Source organism: Pinus tabuliformis, chromosome 9, assembly GCF_031772625.1.
Source record: "Pinus tabuliformis cultivar Carrire ecotype Pingquan chromosome 9, CPIR1, whole genome shotgun sequence".
NCBI lineage: Eukaryota > Viridiplantae > Streptophyta > Pinopsida > Pinales > Pinaceae > Pinus > Pinus tabuliformis.
In genome coordinates this window covers 1,598,594,166-1,598,613,913 of record NC_142307.1, presented here as the reverse complement: position 1 = coordinate 1,598,613,913, position 19,748 = coordinate 1,598,594,166, and the positions used below count along the sequence as shown (strand labels likewise).

Below are 19,748 nucleotides of genomic sequence, written 5' to 3'. Positions count from 1 at the left end.
CAGTTTTTAGACTTAGGGTTATATTTTTGTATAGTTAAATTTCTTAGATTTTAGTTTTAGAATAGATTTTAAATTTTTAGATTTTTAATTTTCATTTTTATAATATTGAAAAATAAAAAAATTTGAAAAAGATTTTAAATTTTTTTTGAAAAAAAATATATTAAAATTTTGTGGAAAATTATTTTTCCGGTTTCAGTTGCTTTCGCGATATATCTTTCATGCTGAGATCTGAAATTTTCAAGTCGAAACACGAAATATGATATCTGGTTAATAATTCATGATGGTTTAAGGCTTTCATCTTTTCAAAAAATTTTCTGTTGATGGATAGCGTTTTGGTCATTTTAAGAGCATTGTGATTTAGCTGATGACAAATGATTGCTGTTCACGATTCATGTTTCTATATCATCTAACAAGTAATCATCTTAACCATAATCTCTTAAGGCACTGGTCTGCTAAATTAATTATGTTGATCGTGTCTCGTGTCTCCCACCCAACTGTTTGCCAGTTGGTCTTCATTATCTCGCAGGGTCTACCCCCCTTAGCCACGGGAGACAGGCTTAAACGGAGGGATCGGGATCAGAGTGACAGCCCCCGGTCTGAGCGTTGTCGTGCCAATCTGCGCGACAACACACTCAAGATGTGGACTCTCATTAGTTGGCCCCTCGAGCATGGCAATTGGCCATGAAATCTTTCCCCCTCCATTGCCACCTATTCTCACTAACACCTATGGATTGAAAGGTTGACCTTGGAAATGACACCTCCCCTTAGGGGTTGGAAGCCCCTAACAAGGTTGATTACCTAACCATCTCTACAAATATAGGGAACACTTTTACGGGATTTGGTCTAGTTAGATATTTGAAGGTGATCCCGTTTGAAGTATTATTATGCCCTTAATAGTTAAGTAAGATCCACTTACATGCATCTATGGTTATTGTATCTAATTAATGGTTAATTTCACTTGAGTTTAAGATAGTTTTTCCAGGTGGCTTTACACAGAGCAGTTGAAGCCTTGAGGACACATTATTCCACTCCTACTCCACATTATGCCCTTAATAGTTAAGTAAGATCCACTTACATGCATCTATGGTTATTGTCTCTAATTAATGGTTAATTTCACTTGAGTTTAAGATGGTTTTTCTAGGTGGTTTTAGACAGAGCAGTTGAAGCCTTGAGGACACACTATTCCACTCCTACTCCACATGATGCCAAAGCCATATTACACTTCTGAAGAGCATGATGACCTTGCAGATGCAACATTGCCCTTCTACAAGCAAAAAGTTGGGCACTTTGGTGATATTAGTAGTTGATGGACATTCCAAAGCACCCTCGAATACTAGAATATTCAGCTCATATTGCTTAGAATTGAGGATTCTTGATGATGTACCCAACGGGCCCAACATGCCCCCATGCTGGCCTTGACACTTCTTGATGGGCATGACTTGATTTGGAGCCCAAACGATATTGATCATCCCTGGGATGATTAAGGAGGGCTTGTAGCACCTAATGGAGCTCCAACACTGGAGAGAGAGTACACTATGTTGTTTAGATAGCAGTAGCACCCATGGAGATGATGCAGGGCACCCAAAGTTGGCTTTTGGACACATGGAGATACTTTGAGGTTTGATTTGAGGATCCTTCCTCAAATTGAGGTTGATCATGATGCTTAGAGGCACATACAACCCTTCCACTGTACGTTTGGAACATTTTGAGCCCAAAAATGGCATGACATCATGCTTACTAGGGGATTACAACTCACATGTGTGGGAATTTATTCGTATATTTTATTGTTGAGCTAGTGGGTTGGCTTGTAACCCAATTTTACTTTATGTCTAGTTAAAATCAAACTTGTTTTAGGGATTTTAGTGAATTATTAGAGGTGATAGACCTCATATAAAAAGTGGATCACCTCTTCTTATTTATCATCATCACATTTGTGGATTCTGACCTCTTTAATGAGCTTCACGTAGCCTATTGTACTTCATTACTTGAGGAGATGTGATCTTATGTGGAATTTTCTATTGGAGGCTAGTTTTGTGTTGGAAACATCTCTTTGGGATTGAAGGAAAACATGTTCTTGGATAACTAGTGAGTATTTACTACATATCTTTTATGGGTTTACTTGTAATGAAATATTTTTAGGGTTTCTATTTGTTCCTTGTCTAAATGCATATGTTTATTGGAAATTCTTGGTAAATTGTTGTATGTTTAATATATATTCCTTGAACTTCCTAAAGAACCTCCTAGTGAGTAATTTTTATAGTTAATATCTCCCCTCATAAAAAATTACCAGTGATAGAAAGTGAAAGCTAGGGTTTTTCCCTTACTCGATGCAAAAATTTGATATATTTACAATTGAAGTTCCTAAGATTCCATCACCCAAGTAGGGAAAAGGCATTGGGATCCTATTTATGATCAAAACTCTTCAAAACTTTTACCTTTTTCCCTAAGTTGCACGAAACGGGGAAACGGGTACGAGTTTCCGAAACGGGAAGCGATATGAAACGCGACCTCCCCAAATTTTGGAAATGGGGAAACGCGAATATATATATATATATAGAAAATATTTAAATATATATATATATATATATATATGTGTGTGTGTGTGTGCAATCATAAAGCATAAATGATACATTATAATTTATTACACTTAAACATTAAGATTTAAATTACATCACATTTACTCATGAATGATCACATAATGAAAATAAAAATATCGGAATATCCAAAAGCAACCTTTATTAGATATCCAAATCTCAAAATCAGCCTTTATTTATATTAATATATGAGGCTGCAAGTACAATAAAGACTATAAGGCTGCAAGAGAGAGATCCAAATCAGGATTTTCTGCATCCACATCCCATTCTTTAGAAGGACCACTATTGTATTGGGAGTCTCCTCCTACATAGTCGAACGACCTTAGTGCTCTTGATTAAATACACGTTTCATACCCTAGTACCCTACATGATTTTGATTATTGGGAGTTTCCCCTGCATAGAGAGCTTGGTTCTCTTGATTAAATAGAAGTTCCATACCCTAGTACATGATAAAATCCAATGGAAACATTGCAACCCCCTCAATCCTGAAATCCTGAAAAACAAATAAGTCTGCTGGATTTTGAGTGAGATCTAAAATTCTACTTTCTCCATATGAAATCCAATGAGGGTGAAACCACTCTCAAACATCCTGAGTCATTTCATGGTAATGTTAAAAATTTAAGTAAAAGGATGAAAATGAAAAATAAAGGAGAATATCACTTTTACTTTAAGAATTTAACATTACCATGAACTTCATGTCAACACTAGGGCAAAAATTCACTTTTATAACTTTAGACACACATAAAAAATTAAAAAACAAATTTGAAAAAAAAAAAAAAAAAAACACAATTCAATTGGGAAACGCGGGCTGTACGGCCTGGAAACGCGTTTCCGGCCGTACGGCCACGTTTCTGTTTCGGGAAACGTGGCTGTACGACCGGAAATGCGTTTCTAGGCCGTACGGTACGCGAAAACGCGTTTCGTTTCGTTTCCCGGGAGGAAACGACCCCTAGGGCCACGTTTCCTGCAACTTAGCTTTTTCCTTTTTTCACTTTTTTTACCCTTTTAATAAAGCTACTAGTGATAGGGCAAGGGCCAAATTCAACTAAGGCTTGTCTTTGTGCAATGTTGGACCTAATTTGGCACATTCTCACCTTGTTTTACTTACCAAACTCAAAAAATAGCTTCTTCCTTGTTGGAAGTTTCCTTATTAGGGACGCTGCCATCAACCCTAGGCATTGGGCAATTTAGGGCCTCTTAAAATGCTAGTTCAACAAAAAGGCTTCAACTTAGGGCTTGTTGAAGGTTTTTCATTCCATATTGTTGATCATACCCTTTAAGAAAATCTTTTCCTAGTGTTTGTATGCCTAGATGCATTGTTAATGAAATACATCTTGAAACCTTAGGCTTGAAGTGTTATTTTCTAGGTTTCTTCATTGGTACATTGTTCCTTTACATAAATAATTGTGTCCTAATCCTAGTAGGAAGTACCTTGATCAAGTCTCTCCCACATCACCTTGATCCAATTGAATTAGAATACCTTTAGGTGATATAAACTGGGAAGCCTCCCATGAGGTGAAATTCCACTGAAGCGCTGGAGGTGGAGTGCTAAGGTGATAATGGTAGCTACCTCATTGTTGTGTCTTAGTTTAGTTCTCACCTTGTGAGGTTACTCACAATTCTTGCTAGACTTTGAGGCAACAAACCTAAAGAGTGGGGACTTGTGTCAAGATAATAATGGGCACTTGTTTTGTGTGGTGCTGCATAAGCATCTTAGTGGACCTTAACAAGATTGTTAATTTGGTTGATAATAATTCCTTCTAGTTATTATGATTCCATGTATTATTTCCTAGCTTAGAATGGTGTTGATAATTCTGACTTGTTTGTTAGTGTGTTGGAACAGAGATATGAACCTTTATTATTTATAACTGAGTAAAAATCTTACTTTCTTGCTTCTCTAGCCATGGTGGGACATAATTCTCCTCAAATAAATATGTCTTGGCCTAGGCTACAAGGTACTAAAAGGGATCAAGGTAGGTAGCATAATCATATCACCTCCATAATTGACATTTTTCTCGAACTCCATTACATTTCCATCTCATCCATGTAGATTTATAATCTTGAATTTATGAATAGCTTATCAAATGTCACCATAAAAGTCTCAATTAAAGATTCGAAGGAAAAAAACGATGAAACCTCAGTTAAATCAAAGACAAAAATAAAGTGATGAGATGTAGAGAGCAAAGGCAATGAAAAGAAATGTATACTACATTTAAAGACCCACACCCTAAATTCCTAGAGTTTAATGCCCATATAAAGAAAAAAGGACTAAGAAACTAAAAAAATATATCAAAAAAGGGGAAGAAAAGGTTGCCAAAGTAATAAAAATAACAAAAAAAGTTCCTTCTCAAAGGTGTGCAACAAATAAATGAAGACTCCTAGTCAAAAAGACTAGGTGGACAAGAGACAGACCTAGTATATCATTTCATGACTTTGAGAGTTGTTTTATTAGTTTTTCTTAGTTTCCTTCCACAAATTACATCACCTTTACCTATTCCTAACCAAGAAACTTAGATAAGATAAGATAATTTTATTAATGTCCAATGGATGACCACAAAATTAGGTCAATGGGACTAAAGGATACATCAATATGAGCACAATGTGGGATTAAAGGATTGGCACACACAGGGTATGGGCCCATAGTCACCTTGGCCCAAACCCCCCTCTTTAGGTCCAACGCCCTCCTTAAAGGCCAAGGGAGGATTCCCACTTGATATCCCAACCAACCTCAGATAAGTTTAGTTCCTTAAATGGGGTCAAGAAGAGGTGGAGGAGTTAGTCATGAAGGTTGTCCAACTGATTTCCGAGTGTGAATATGCAACAGAAAACTAAAAATAAAGACACTGCATGCATTGATGTTAAATATGGCATGTAAGTACTCAAAAATGATGTAGAGAAAATGTCCTAACTAGCTATGGAGTTATTTTTAGGTTTGTGTTGTTGTTTAAGGGGGGGTACAAAGTAAATCATTTTGTTGCCCTATTAAAATGGACTGCAAAACCTATAATAAACAACATGGACAGCAACATCTTTCACTCAAATCGACCACCCAATAAATATCAAAAGAACTCCTAGATCAACGATATAGGGGTGGGGAGTTTAAAAGATGAAATATAAGTCTTGTAAAACTACTTCCAACCTTGGACAACAGAAAATTGCAGTTTCCAGCAAATTGGAAATTGTATTTCTGTAAACTAGGGATCAAGTCCCATTGGGTACTATGCCCAAAAATTTTTGATATTTAATTTACTTTGAAAACAACTGGAAATAACTGTCTTTTACTCTAATTTGATAAATCAGCAATGTAAATTCAATGTAGAGTCTAACTACAGGGTTCTAAATGATTTACTTGTTAGGAACTGAAAGCCTTGATATTTGTTGCAGGTTTTTTGAGTTAGAACCAGTAAAATGCTCGTATCTCCACTAAAATAACTAGATACACAAGGGTAAAGATATGCAATATTAATACCAATTCAATGTATCTAACCTTGGCTTATATTTTACTTTGTTTTCAAATATCCTAAGGTGAAAAACTTCTTGTTTATGATATGACAGTTAAAAAATTAGCAAGTAGAAATTACTACTATAAAATAGAAATTAAAAGTTGAGTTTTTTAAAATAGAATGGTTGCTGCAATTTATACCATGTACGAAAAGAAATATACCTTATTGATGGGTTCTGAAACACGTGCCTCCTTAAGTTGATATTGCAGTTTGTCAGGGAAGTGCTTGCTCTACAAGAAAAATTGCCCCACTTGTGACTTAATGATTCTTCCTCTTTCAAGACCCAACTAGGAGCTACTCGTAGGGTGGCATTCTGTGGCCTTTAGTTTGAGTGTTTGGAGTACAAGCTCCTTTCCTGGTTGAAGCTTCCTACTAGAATGATCCAACTCTTCTTGGAACAAGCTACCTACCAACGAAAAAACATAGTGGGCTTTGTTTGTTTCCTCCACATGACTCTATAGTCCTTCGATGGCTCAAATAGTTAGCTTTTGTGTAATATTACTTGTTAGAAAAATTATTAGATTAAAACCGAATACAACAATTAATCAAGAAAAGAAACTATAGTAAAAACCAAACCACACAATGTACAAAATGAGCATAGATTTGCAAATGAAAGTTCTTTATTGATGTCACTTATCTTGTAAGACAACAAGAACCTCTTACTAGAGGGGAGGCTAGCCTTTTATAAAAAAATTCTAATGGTTGGATAACAGCTAGTGGGAAAGAATCCTTGAAAAATTTTACCAAGAAAAAATGTCAGCCCACACTAATATTCATTCTTAACACTAAACATCTACACAAATGGATATCAATTCTAACAATAGTTCTAAGAAAGCACCTTCACAAGCTCAAGCTTTGCAATAGCAGTGGATGTGTAAAGGATAACATTAGAGTTGGGAGACAAATAAGTTGACAGCAACAGAAGTTATAATAGCATCAAAATATATGTTATGAATATCCAATCATAGTCTATATTGGAATAGCTAGCTAGCCTTCAAGGAGTTGCTAAAACTTCCCTGATCCATGGTTATTTGCTTTCATCTCTGCCTTACAAATCTTTTCTACCCCATTTAATTTTTTTGAAACTGCTGATCTTTGCAGTTGCCGCACCCAACGTCTTACGACCGCATTTCTATTTTTTCACCTCTATAACTGGATACTTCGAGACTTGAAATTTTCTTGCTTCATCTTTGCTTCATTGGAATTCACCTGAACCCAACTTTATCTGGAATCTTATGGATCCTGCCCTCTCCTAAACTTCCAGTGCATCAAAGTCCATTTTCCTCGAGGAATTGCTGCTGTTATATTTTCAGTTTCTCTTGAACAACTGTACACACTCGACTCCTTAACCTGGATGTCACATCCAGCAACTCTTAACAGCTTCTACATCAAACAATTCTAATATACTTTTGCTTCTTTTGGCCTTCTGCCGACATTGTCTCCTTTGCATGTGCAAAAGAATCACAGAACCTTTTTTCACCTCAAAGATGCAATTTTTTTCCCTAGACTTCTTTGACTATTTTTCTCTCCCCCTAATGATTTCCACATTGATAACGTACTTGAATTTCAAGTCGTAGTTTTACTTGCGTTACCTTAATTGGAACGAAATTATTTCTTAGATCAAGCATGGGTGTTATAACATTTCTTATTGTCTTCTAATTGGAACGAAATCCTTTCTTTAGATCAAGCATGGGTGTTATAACGTTTCTTAGTTTCTTCTAATTGGAACGAAATCCTTTATTAGATCAAGCATGGGTATTATAACATTTCTTATTGTCTTGCACACATCATCTTCATGTCTGTAAAGTCTAAAACTGTCCTTAGATTGTGTGCTGGATACCATCATATGTACATACTGAACCGTTGACGTTTCGCTGGCATTATCATGCAAGCACATTCTCCACCTCTTTATCACCTTATACGTCATTGACTTCTGAAACAATTTGGTGTGTGTGAGAGCTTGCCAATTGGCTTTGACTCACTATTACTTGAATAGCAGAACTCATCGCGCACTTTGGATGTTAGTAGATAGAATAAATACCTCTTTCGACATCTAATCCGTCTTCCACTGTCAGTTTACTGTTGAATTAATTTTTCCTGTAAAATTTTTCATTGCTTCCATATTTAGATCAAAGGGTATACTACTTGCTTTTATATATATATATATATATATATATATATATACACACGCGTTCAACAATGTAGTAGGAATATTTGAAAACAAGATTTCTTCATATACAAAGGATTTAAGGAGCTTAAAGACCAAATCTCAATAACGTGATTAAAGACCAAATCTCAATAACGTGATTAATCCGAAAGACAATCTCATTATTTAAAGAGCTTGTTAATATTTTCTTCCATATAGAGCTGTTGGTATTTTTTCTAAAGTTCTTACACAAATATGCTTTTAAAAAGTTCTTTGGAGTGCATCCAAGTGCTAAAGATTCAGTTTGTTTTCCAGTTTGTTTCTCCATGATATAATTTTCTTAATCAATTATTGAAAACTATCAAATGTATTACTAAGTTTTCTTGCTTGAGTTAATCATGACATATGTCACTATGTGTCTCTGGGCCCATATCTGATTTACTAAGGATGATGAGGCATATAAAGTTTAAACATCTTATGTTTTTGAAACTCATATTTCTTTATTGTGCTGAAAAACACTTTCTACAGCCTACTATAGTAGGGAGATGTGTAATTTTCAATATCCACCTACATAAAATATTATAATGTCAAGTATAACATTATATATTAATATATATAACAATTGAAAGTAAAAAAAAATTATGTCTGGTTACAAAGTTTTAATGGTGTAATTTCTTTCATGCTCAACATGGAGTTGACATATGACATAGACATATATATTTGTGTATATTTATTAAAAAACAATTTAGGACTTAACTCCAGATCTATTATCTATAAATAGGGATAAGTCTTTCAAGGTGGAAAAAAAATAAATTGAAAAAAACTAAAGAAAAGGTTTGCACCTCAAGGTATATGATTTCCCTCAACTCAAGATTGATCTAGACCTTTAGACCTAACATGGATGGACACTGGTTAGTAAATGGAGCCCAGAGAAGAGAGTTTGAATAGAAGTGTCGCATGACCGAGATGCATGCATCATTGCTTAGAGGGAATTCCTGGACTAATGTGTTCAAGCTGCATGATTCAGGTAAATCATATATAACGACATAAAAGCAGTGGCATAGAAATGGTATTCAGCAATTTCGGCTTACAATTTATTATACTACCGAGCCTGACATATGTAGAGACAAAATGTTAAATGATTAATTAAAGACACTGTTAATTCAAATAAACTTACAAATATTTCCTACAAAATGTTAGAATTTTAAATATTTTTTCAGACATTCCTATTTTATACCTACATTCAACAATTCTTCTTTGCTCCTCATTCCCATTTGCATGTTCCCTTCATTTCCAGTTTCAAACTTTTTGCTAGAGATTATCATCTTTTAATTAAATCTCAGGGATCCAGTGAAAGTTGTTTTGTCAAGCTTGCTTAACCAAGAGTGCAGAAACTAAATTATGAACTTTCGAATGCTATGAATGAAGGGCATTGAGCAGAAGCCAATTATGACTGGTTATAACTTTTTTTGTGCTTTTCAAACAAGCTTGCTACATAACATAGCTGTAGAGTATATTCCAATTGTGAAAAAATTGATATATTTATAGGTGGATATTGTGGATGCTGAGAAGAGCTAGGTTCATTTTCTTAACAGGTGATCTCGAGAGGTGTGAAAACAAAGCACGCATCATTGTGGATGTCAGAGATGTTGCAAAGGCACACATACTTGCTTATGAAATCCCTTCTGCAGCTGGAAGATATCTATGTACAGCTCACTCAGTAAAAACCAAGGAATTGGTTGACATTCTTAAAAGGCTTTATCCACAGTATAATTATCCCAAAGAGTGAGTGACTTTCAACCATAAACCTGATATGAGGATTCTGCATGAATTATTCTGGATTAGTAAGCTAAATAATTTGTACCTCGCAGTTATGTTGATGTAGGGTTGGATTCGTCAGGTGTTGAACAACTTTCCGGAAATAAACTGCGAGAACTGGGTTTGGAGTACATGCAGTTGGAACGGACACTTGTTGACATCGTTGAGTGTTTCAAAAATAAGGGTATTTTGAAGTGAAAGAAATTCCCATGTCAGCTAGATTGTAATCGCTGTTAATGTTGCATTATTTTAAAAGGGTAAAAAATATTGTCAGGGATTTATCAGCAAAGTAGGTTACTTCTTAAGAATTTGAAATGAGGGAAGATTCAATCTTTTGTGATTTGATTGTACGTTGGCTAATCGAAGATGCAATCTTGCACGTGTGTCAGTGAATTGAATTGAATTTGATTAAAGTCCACGAGGCTAACTGGCTTATGGGAAATTATGTGTGTTCAAACATATTCCGTATGGTTTCTTTTGGCATTGGGCTGTTCGCATTGGGAGCTCATGGCATTCCGTACCGTGATCCTTTCAACTCTTTGACTTTGATTTTCCAGTGTTTTGTTTTTTTTCGTTTTGGCTTGACCCGAGTTTTAACCTTAGACTTTAGTAACACTGTAACGGTAATTACACTGTAATGGTCAATTGGACTGCATGTTTTGATTATTTGAATGAGTTTTAACCTTAAACTTTAATAACACTGTGATCTTAAATTTGAATAACACTCTGATAGTCAATTGAGCTGCCCTGTGGGTTCCATGTTTTGATTATTTGAATGAATGAATAAATGATATTTTAATGTCCATGAGACTAAAAATAGTCTATGGGACTATTAGCCTCTCTGCTTTTTGCCTTTTGCAATTCAATCTTTTTCTTATTTAAACTGATGATGAGCTGACCCAACTTTCTAAGGCTTCCTTCACGGAAAAGACAATGCCAAGGAATTGATGCTAACATACTGCCATAACTGTCCTTGATGTCTCTGAAAGCATCACATTTCAAAATTAAATGCTTTTCCAATTTCACTGCCCCATAAGTGCAAAAAGTACACACCCGTTCTTCCTGCTTATTTAGGTATCTTCCACCGTCTTGTTTCACACCGAAGTTGATATGAGTTAGTTCTTAATTGAGCAATAAGAATCTTTGCTCTCCATGGAATGTTGACTCCAATGTACTCTTTTTGCTGGAGATCACAAGTGGGGTTGAATTTCTGAACATAGTACTTCTTCTTTCTACCCAAATCTTTTCCCCATATATGCTTACGAAACTTCTCCATAACAAAATTTTTTAACTCTTTGTTATTTGTGGGACATGCATTGAGGTAAATATTCCATTTTTACATCCATTTGTCTATCCACGATTTTTTTCTTTCGCTCATGCCTTCATTGAAGATAACTTTAAGCTATCTACCCACTCCCATTTGCTCAATTATTTTCAGATACCTTATAAGACGCACCATAGCGATTGCTTCGATGGGAGTTGCCCCTGTTTCACTCAACATTATCTCATAAGGAACTGAATATTTTATTTTGAACTTGCTCATGATCAAACGGTTTTGGATTTTCTCAATTTGTTTCCATTTCGAAATAGGGATGTTGTTAGCCTATAGTTCACACCCATATAATATCACTAGACAAACTAGGAGTCCAAAAAGCATTTTAATCGTTTTCCAATCCCATAACTCTACCTCTCTACATTTGTTTTGAAATGCATATAATGATTTCCACCCTCCTAAAATTCTCTTATTTCTGTAGTCCTCTCAATTACGCTGCTTGTTGAAATTGATCCCGAGGTACTTGTATTCATTTACTTCAAGAATGTTTCCTTCAAAGAAAAACGCATGTTGACTTTGCTTTTTTTTATTAGAGAAAATCATTATTTTGGTCTTACTAGCATTGACTTGCATCTCCACTGCGTTACAAAAATGCTCAAGGTCATATAGATGCATTTTTGCAATTCCTGGGCCGATTTAGAAAATAATACAAGATCATTGGCATATAAAAGAAGCTTTATCACAAACTCCCCCAACTGAACACCATCCCCACCTTATAGATTTAGCCACTCTTTCAATTTGTCAATATATAAACCAAAAAGGGTAGGGGATAAAGGGCAACCTTGCTTGACTTTGATGTCACTTCTAAAACTTTCTAAAATGTCTGCTGAAGTTCTAATTTTGACTTTCACCTCTTCGTAAAGCCTATGGAAGGCAACTCTATATTGTAAAAGAATTTTAAGTTCTTCCATTCTACACCACAACTTATCTCTAGGGACCACGTCAAATGTCTTTTTGAAGTCAACAAAGCAGCGAAATACTTCTTCTTTGTCCCCCCAAACTTTTCAATAATGTGTCTCAGTGTGATACCATGGTCTATTGTAAAATGCTTTAGTCTAAAACCCATTTGTCCTTATGCCCTCTTTTCTTTTACTTCTGCCCACTTACTGATTCTATTTTCTACCATGCCGTTGAAAAGCTTTGCAAACAAAGGATTGATCATGATGGTTCTATAGTTGGAAGGATTATTAATGTCTCCACTTTTAAAAAGGGTTATTGCTAGACTAGTTGTCCAATCTCTTGGGAATCCTTGTCGAATGACGTCATTGAATATTTCCATGATGTGCGGTGCTAGAATGTTCATTCCCCACTTTAGAATCTTGCTTGAAGTTCAACCAAGTCCTTTGCCTTACCCGTTTTGAACTTTTTAATTCCTGCCTCCACCTCGTAATGTGAAAATGGTAAAATGCATTTTGACTTTGATTTTATTAATAAACTCCTGTGCTTTGATTCATATTTTTTATTTTTAGTTTGTCTCACAAAATTTTAACCTTAAATTTTAATAACATTGTCATCGCCAATTAAACTACCCAACTTCCCTATGTCTTGATTATTTAAATACGCTGTAAGTTTTAATTAAAATTTTTAAGAACATTGTCATCACCAATTGAATTGAGCTGCCTCGAGTTCCATATGTCTTGATTATTTGAATGAATGGTAAAGTGCATTTTATTTTAAAGCCTTGACCATCCTGCCTAAGCCTAAAATGGAATAAGAAATTCATCGAACATTCTTCCCCGATGAGCGACACACCATTATTCCAAGTGCATCATCAAATATTCTTTCCCACTGAGCAACATAACATCAGTCCAAGTGCATCATTTGGACATGGAGATGTCAATATGGCTTATGATAAACATGAACTCGGCATATCGAAGATGTTTCATAAGCTTTTGTCATATTCTTTTTCACAGATATATCAATAAATAGTTGGTATCGCATTATATATAACTATCAACGTATAAACCTATAACTTGTGGTATGTTATACTTCATATTGTGTAAAGTTTCACATTGTTATTTTCATAACTTCTTGTGGTACGTTACACTTCATATTGTGTAAAGTTTCACATTGTTATTTTCATTACATTGATGGTCTTTGTTGTTGGTATTTTTGAGCTTTTGGGGTACACACGTTGATTTTTGATTGGAGATTTTATTTATTGGTTGAGTAGATTTTTTTAGGTCAGAGAAGATTTAGTCTTTTTTAGTGGATGATCATGTTTATGGTCTTCTCATGGTTGTGGATGTTATGTTCATGCTTTGGGATCACTCTCTTGACATATGGATGCTTGCCATTACTTGTTTTATCATTTTCTTTGAGCATAATAGAGATCTTGCGTGATGATGATGTTGGTTTGGGGTAGCATCGGATGTGCCCTAAGCCTCAAATTTTGCAGGGAGGCTTGGGCACATGGATTCCAAAGAACCCAAAAACCATTTTGGGAAATTCCACCTAGAGACGATTATATTAAAATAATAAATATTTTTAATGGGGTTCTTAAGTCTAAACTTAGGAAAATTAAAATATTAATGGGTATTAATCTAATCAGGGGTGAAACTTCTAGAAAAAGACACAGATCAAGCCAAAACGATATGAGATTTTGATTATGATTTAATCTAAGTCGCTGGTTGTCCAATATGAAGATATAAGAAGGGGCTTGAAGGTCATTTGGAAAACACACTAAGAGAGATTGAGGAAATCGATTTTCTGAAGTGAGAAGTTCTCAGGAGGAAAAATCAATTGAGGATATTTCTTGTAGCAAAGAGGCAGTGAGAATTCGGAAGAAGGAATTTTCGGAGAGTACGAGGCAGAGGGAGAATAGAAAGATGTCTAGATGAACATTGATGCTAGCCCACACAATGTTGACACAGAGGCAACACAATCCTTGAGGGGAAGTCGAGTTTCCTACTAAGGGAAATCAAAATTCAGTTGTCGGAAGTCAGGGTGTGAGTCCGGAGGGTGGAAGTTCGATTTTCTTAGCTAGCAGATGATCCGGAAGAGGGGTAGTGTAATACCCAGAATGGGTGATGCAGAAACTGTCAGGGGTGACGCAGTTCTGCATAGAGACCACGCAAAGGGTGACGTAGAGCCTCCAATTCAGTAGGATCAGTGACTGATTCTCCAGTGATAGGGTGAGATCATTTCACCGGTGTTTTGTTTAGTATTCTCTCTGTATCAGATTGTTAGTTGAGCATCCTAGAATTGTACTCAAATTTTCTCCTGCATAATAATAAAACCCTCAGAGGTGTTGCATCGATTTTCCTGCATTGGGTTTTTCTGGGGACTTTTGTCCAAAAATAACAGTGTCCTATGTGTTTGTATTTCCTTGCTCAGTTTCTATGTTTTAGAATCATATTTAATTTGGTGTAGGTTGCTTCAGTAATTTAATTCAATGTTTCAAGAAGAAATCTAAAATAAGTTTGTAATGTAATTTACAATCTAGGTGAAGTAGATTAAATGGCTAATGTATTCAATTTTATCTACGCGAATGTTAATTACTTAGGCACCCTACTTCATTTAACAACTTTTCACACTTGGGGGAGTCTATTTGGAAGAGGCTTGGGCTTTTATGTGTAGCTCTCCCTCTTTTGGCACAAATTTCAAGGTGTGCATGCATTGTTTTGTTATTTTGGAGAGGATGGCACATTTTTCTAGAGTGGACCTCCTCGGTGTTGAGAAATCCATTAGGGCAGCGTTAGGACAACTTATTCTTGATTTCTCTTACTTGACATTTACTTGTGATATTATATTTTTCTTCTGTTGATTATGTTAGTGTTCTTATCATCAAATAAATTCCAAAAACATGAATATCACAAAAATGAACACAAGATGCAGGTACTCAGCCAGGGCAAAACCCCTCTCTAGGGGAAAACCCAAAGAAATTCTTCTCTTCTTTAGAATCAGGTCAAATGAGACAACCAAGACCTTTTGACCAAGACATAGACTTCCTTCAATCCATCAAGTCAACCTCCATGTAGTCAAGTCAAACTTCAATCAAATTCTTCACAAGTCAACACAAATTTTTCTCTGAAATCTTAGTCAAACATTGTCCTTCCCTCTCTACAGCATTTGAAGTCCCAGCTTGCAAGAGAACAAACTTGCAGAAACCCTAGCTCACACGTGTGGCAGAATTTCGGCTCCCAAAGGTCTCTTCCTTCTTCATTGTGGTTATTTCTTCTTTTGTAATGATAAATATTTCTCATTAGACTTCTTCGCACCTCATTCTTTACCTGAAAAATTGCAGATCAAATTCAAGCATGGATGATCTCATAATAGGTCGACTGCTCAGCGATTCATAGTGGTTTGAGGCTCCTCTATGAGGCCGACATGAAGAAGTAGGCAAGTCGACTTGATGGAGGAGCCTAATCTTACAATATTCTCTTTTACAAATTTATTTTTCAATATACAAGGCCCAAGAAGAGTCTATAACATGATGACATGTACAATGACTTATGACTCAATCCTAGAAGCCTTCAATGGAGTCTTGACCTAGAAAAAAATACATATAACATGAAACCCATGCCCGTAAATAAATTTTCTTTTCTTTCCTTTTGACAAATACATAATAATTACATTACATCATGACTCAAATACAATTATGAAGACCGATACTAGTTACATTTCTCAACGCTCCCTCTTAGCTAGGGAGATATTCATAATTGTTCAACCAGTACAAGGTTGAACTCAATCTGAAATGTTCTTAAGAAGAGTAGAATAGTATACGCAATGCTATGGATACCCTAATTGCTAAGGTATCCACCCAACAAGGACTAAGGTGTCATCTAGGCATTTTCCACTATAGGTACCATCAAGCTATAGCCCGGGTATCCATCCAACAGAATACCATCTAGGCCTTCATGCCCTGACACTAACCCTTATAGGGATCTAGGTATCAACACTAAACCAGAGCTCCACACAATACCCTTCCTCTAGGATCTAGATATCGACCTAGATCTCAATACTAACCGGGCCACGATGTCCTCCCGAGTGCCATCATCATCATACGGGCAATTTTATGGTACTTCATCTCTCTCTCACAACCAAAATAGATGCATTTATCAATACACCAAATTTTCAGGAAGAGATCAACACATCTTCTAATCTAAGCATGCTCTTAAAACTAACTTCTTGTTGGGGAGAGATTTCTTCAACACATCAACTACTAGTTCATCTGTTGGCACATATTATAGCTCCACAACCCCAACTAGTATCAAACTTCCAATGTATATGTTCTTGTATGTTAGCATGAAACTCCGACGTCTTCAACTATTCTGATGTTTCTTAGGTCATCACAATATCCAAATACATCTTGATGGAAGCTTCCTTCTTCGACTTTTTCAGCAGCATCAAACACATCCTCATCACTTTCCAAAACATCCAATTCTTGTTCACAACTTCATCAATCACAAATATAACTTTATTAATCACAAATAACCACATGTGCTTTGGCCTTTCTCCGGTCTTCATTCCTTCTTCATAGTCTTGATTATAGTTGTCAAAACATGTCCTCCCTCTGAATTGGGGAGATATACACCTTTATCCAAGCTTCTTCTCTACTAGGGGACAAATTCATCAACTTCAACCACACAGGATCTTTCTTTCGCTTCATCACATCATCAGAGAAATGCAACCTTCTGGAACATCATTTCTTCTACCTTCACTTGGTAACAAGGTCATTAGTAATGTATACTTCAATGTTACCAAGATTCTTACAGCTCCCTCCTTTTGTCATTCTCAACATCATCATCAAGTTGTCATCAAGTATGAGGTAGGTGTCCCTACAAATCTTCAACAACAAGTTCAACCAAGCACAAATATAGAGCATGAAGTCAACTTTATCAATATAGGGTTCACATGTCGACATAATGGGAGCATAATAAATCAAACTTTAGATGTCAAAACATAAACCTAGTTAGGTTTGCAATCAACAAAGGTTACACTTTTCATGCCCTGGAATTTCACAACAATCTATGCTAGATTCCTCTACCAAAACTAAACTTTAGATATTAGCAACTAAATTTAATCATAGCGAAAGCATTTTACATCTAGGGTTTAATTATCATGCATTAGAACCTCATATCAATCTTCTACTAGGGTTTTTGACATTAACCCTAGATACAAACATCAAAACTTCAATGATAAATATTCAACAATTTTGACCAAGCTAGGGTTTCAATCATACGAAAAAACATACACCTAGGGTTTCATTCCTAGGATCTTACATTAACTATTACAAGGATTTTTCCATAAACCCTAATTCACCAAACCCTAAAAATCTAGGGTTTCACCATATATCCTAGACATCAACAACAAGCCTTTAAAAACTAGGGTTTCATAACATCAACAAACCCTAAACATCAAGAGAGTATGATTTCATCATATGTCCTTGTTGTAGCGGCTACAACCACCCTCCAAAATTTTTCCTTAGCTTCGTTTTGGAGCCTCCCTACCAACCATCCTAAGCAGCATGTCTTGCACTGTCAAGTACATAGGTCTCAACTGAGTTTTAGTGGCTTGCTAGCGTGTGTATGTCATCTTGTTTGCCTCCTACCCGCAGGCTGACATACCAGACTTAGGCAAATCTCTGGCTAAGATGCTCCCTCTGAAAATTGTGCAATTCTGGAGGGGAACCAACCTTCCCTCCATAAATTGCGTAATCCAACCAAGCACCCCTCCCTCAGGAAATTGCGCAATCCAGCCCAACACTAGGCTTCAACCCAGAAATTGCGCAATTCTGGGAGGCAGTGACCTGCTGACCCCAGAAATTGCGCAATGCCTGAGGGACAACCAAACTTTCTCAACCCAGAAACTGCACAAATCCCATTCCCAGGCTTGCACACTGTTGCATGTGCCTTCAGGTTGACTGGTTCCCTCCAGGACTAAGCAATCCTGATTTTCATGCATGGGTTTCTTTTCCTGAAATAGCAAAAAGCAACATGAAAAAAACATCCCTAGATTTTAAGGATCTATTTTTAGCAACTGGAGGTTACATGCAAAGATCATTTTAGAAACTTCCCTCCAAGTGTCGCTTTTTCCTAGATTTTTGGCATGCGCGTCATAAGCCTCATCCTTATCAAACTTATTTATTCGACGCTGCAGAGCTCATTCCTCACATTGATCTTGGAGCTCTGACATCCCACAGCACATCTAAGAGTCTTCAACACATTCAGCTCAACTTTTTTCGAGTAAGTCTGCTTTTCATGTCATTTGTTTTTTTTTTGTCGCTTTTTGTATTTCGCTTTGTATGAATGTTTTTTTTTTGGTTTTGTTGAACGCCTGATGTCGTTTTAATGTATGTTAGCTTGTAGAAGCACCGTTTCAATTTTTATTTGCATTTCACTGATGTCGCATGCATGACATTGTTTTGCACTGACGGTCGTCGTTGAAACGACTCGTTTCACACACATGCATGCATTCTCGTTTTTTGAATCTTTCATTCATTGTTTGCATGCATGATCATTCACTCGTCCTTACACTCAGTCTCACCATGCATCCAAACCCTTTCATGTTTTTAGTCGCCCGTCGGCAGGTCTGGGCTGCCTTAGCTCGGACCTTGCCTTACCTAGACAGCAATGCGCATTTCTAGAAGTGAAGGCTTTGCCTTCCCTCCAGAAACTGCACAAACCTGTCTAGCACTGATATCCAAGCTTGCATTGCGTAATTCTAGGAGGCAGTTCCCTGCTGACCCAGAAAATTGCGCAATGCAGTCCATGGGCTTGCATGCCCTTGCTAACTAAAAATGCCAATTGCGTAGTTTCAGTCCTCAACAGGCCAAGCTGGACTATGTATTGCACAGTTCCAGCAGTCAGTTAGCCTCTTGACAGCCCGGACTGTGACTTGTGGAGTTTCGGTAATCGGTCTCCCAACCTCCCAGTAAAATTTGCGCAATCTTTGCTCTCAGTCACCCAGGTATGTTGCATGTCAGTCCTCAAATTTGTTTTGGTTTTCAACTGACATATTGCTTGTCATGAGTGTTTCTATGTCTCCAGTTATAACAGGTGTTCGTTTGTCTCTCAGCGGTACAGGTACAATGGCCTCCAAGAGAGCAGGGTCAAAGGACATTGTTGGAAGTGCAACTGGAGATGCAGTTAGTGTGTGTGAGCTTACCCATTTACAAATACACCAAGATTTTCATAGACAGAGACATCAAGATGAAACGGTAGGACATCAATGACACTTTATCAAGCACATTTGAGGAAGATCTGGAAGACCGCAAGGTCTATGTCAACATCCACAAGTCTGTCTTGTACCGAATTACATGCAGGTATCTCATGTTTCCATGCGCGGACATGATACATTGGATTGTCTCGCACACTGATCCTAAGATGATGGCATTGAGCAGTGTCAGTGGG

General features: G+C 36.5%; 1 protein-coding gene across 1 annotated transcript in view; it reads left to right on the top strand.

Annotated features, from left to right (window-relative positions):
• LOC149154861 (cinnamoyl-CoA reductase 1-like) overlaps positions 1–10,503 on the top strand; it is a 71,607-nt gene extending 61,104 nt beyond the window's left edge. The window contains exons 5-6 of the mRNA XM_089441223.1: positions 9,839–10,028; positions 10,115–10,503. Coding sequence (XP_089297349.1) covers positions 9,839–10,028; positions 10,115–10,259 — 335 coding nt within the window. The 3' untranslated portion in view covers positions 10,260–10,503. The remainder of the gene's footprint in view (positions 1–9,838; positions 10,029–10,114) is intronic.
• The last annotated feature ends 9,245 nt before the right edge of the window (positions 10,504–19,748 follow it).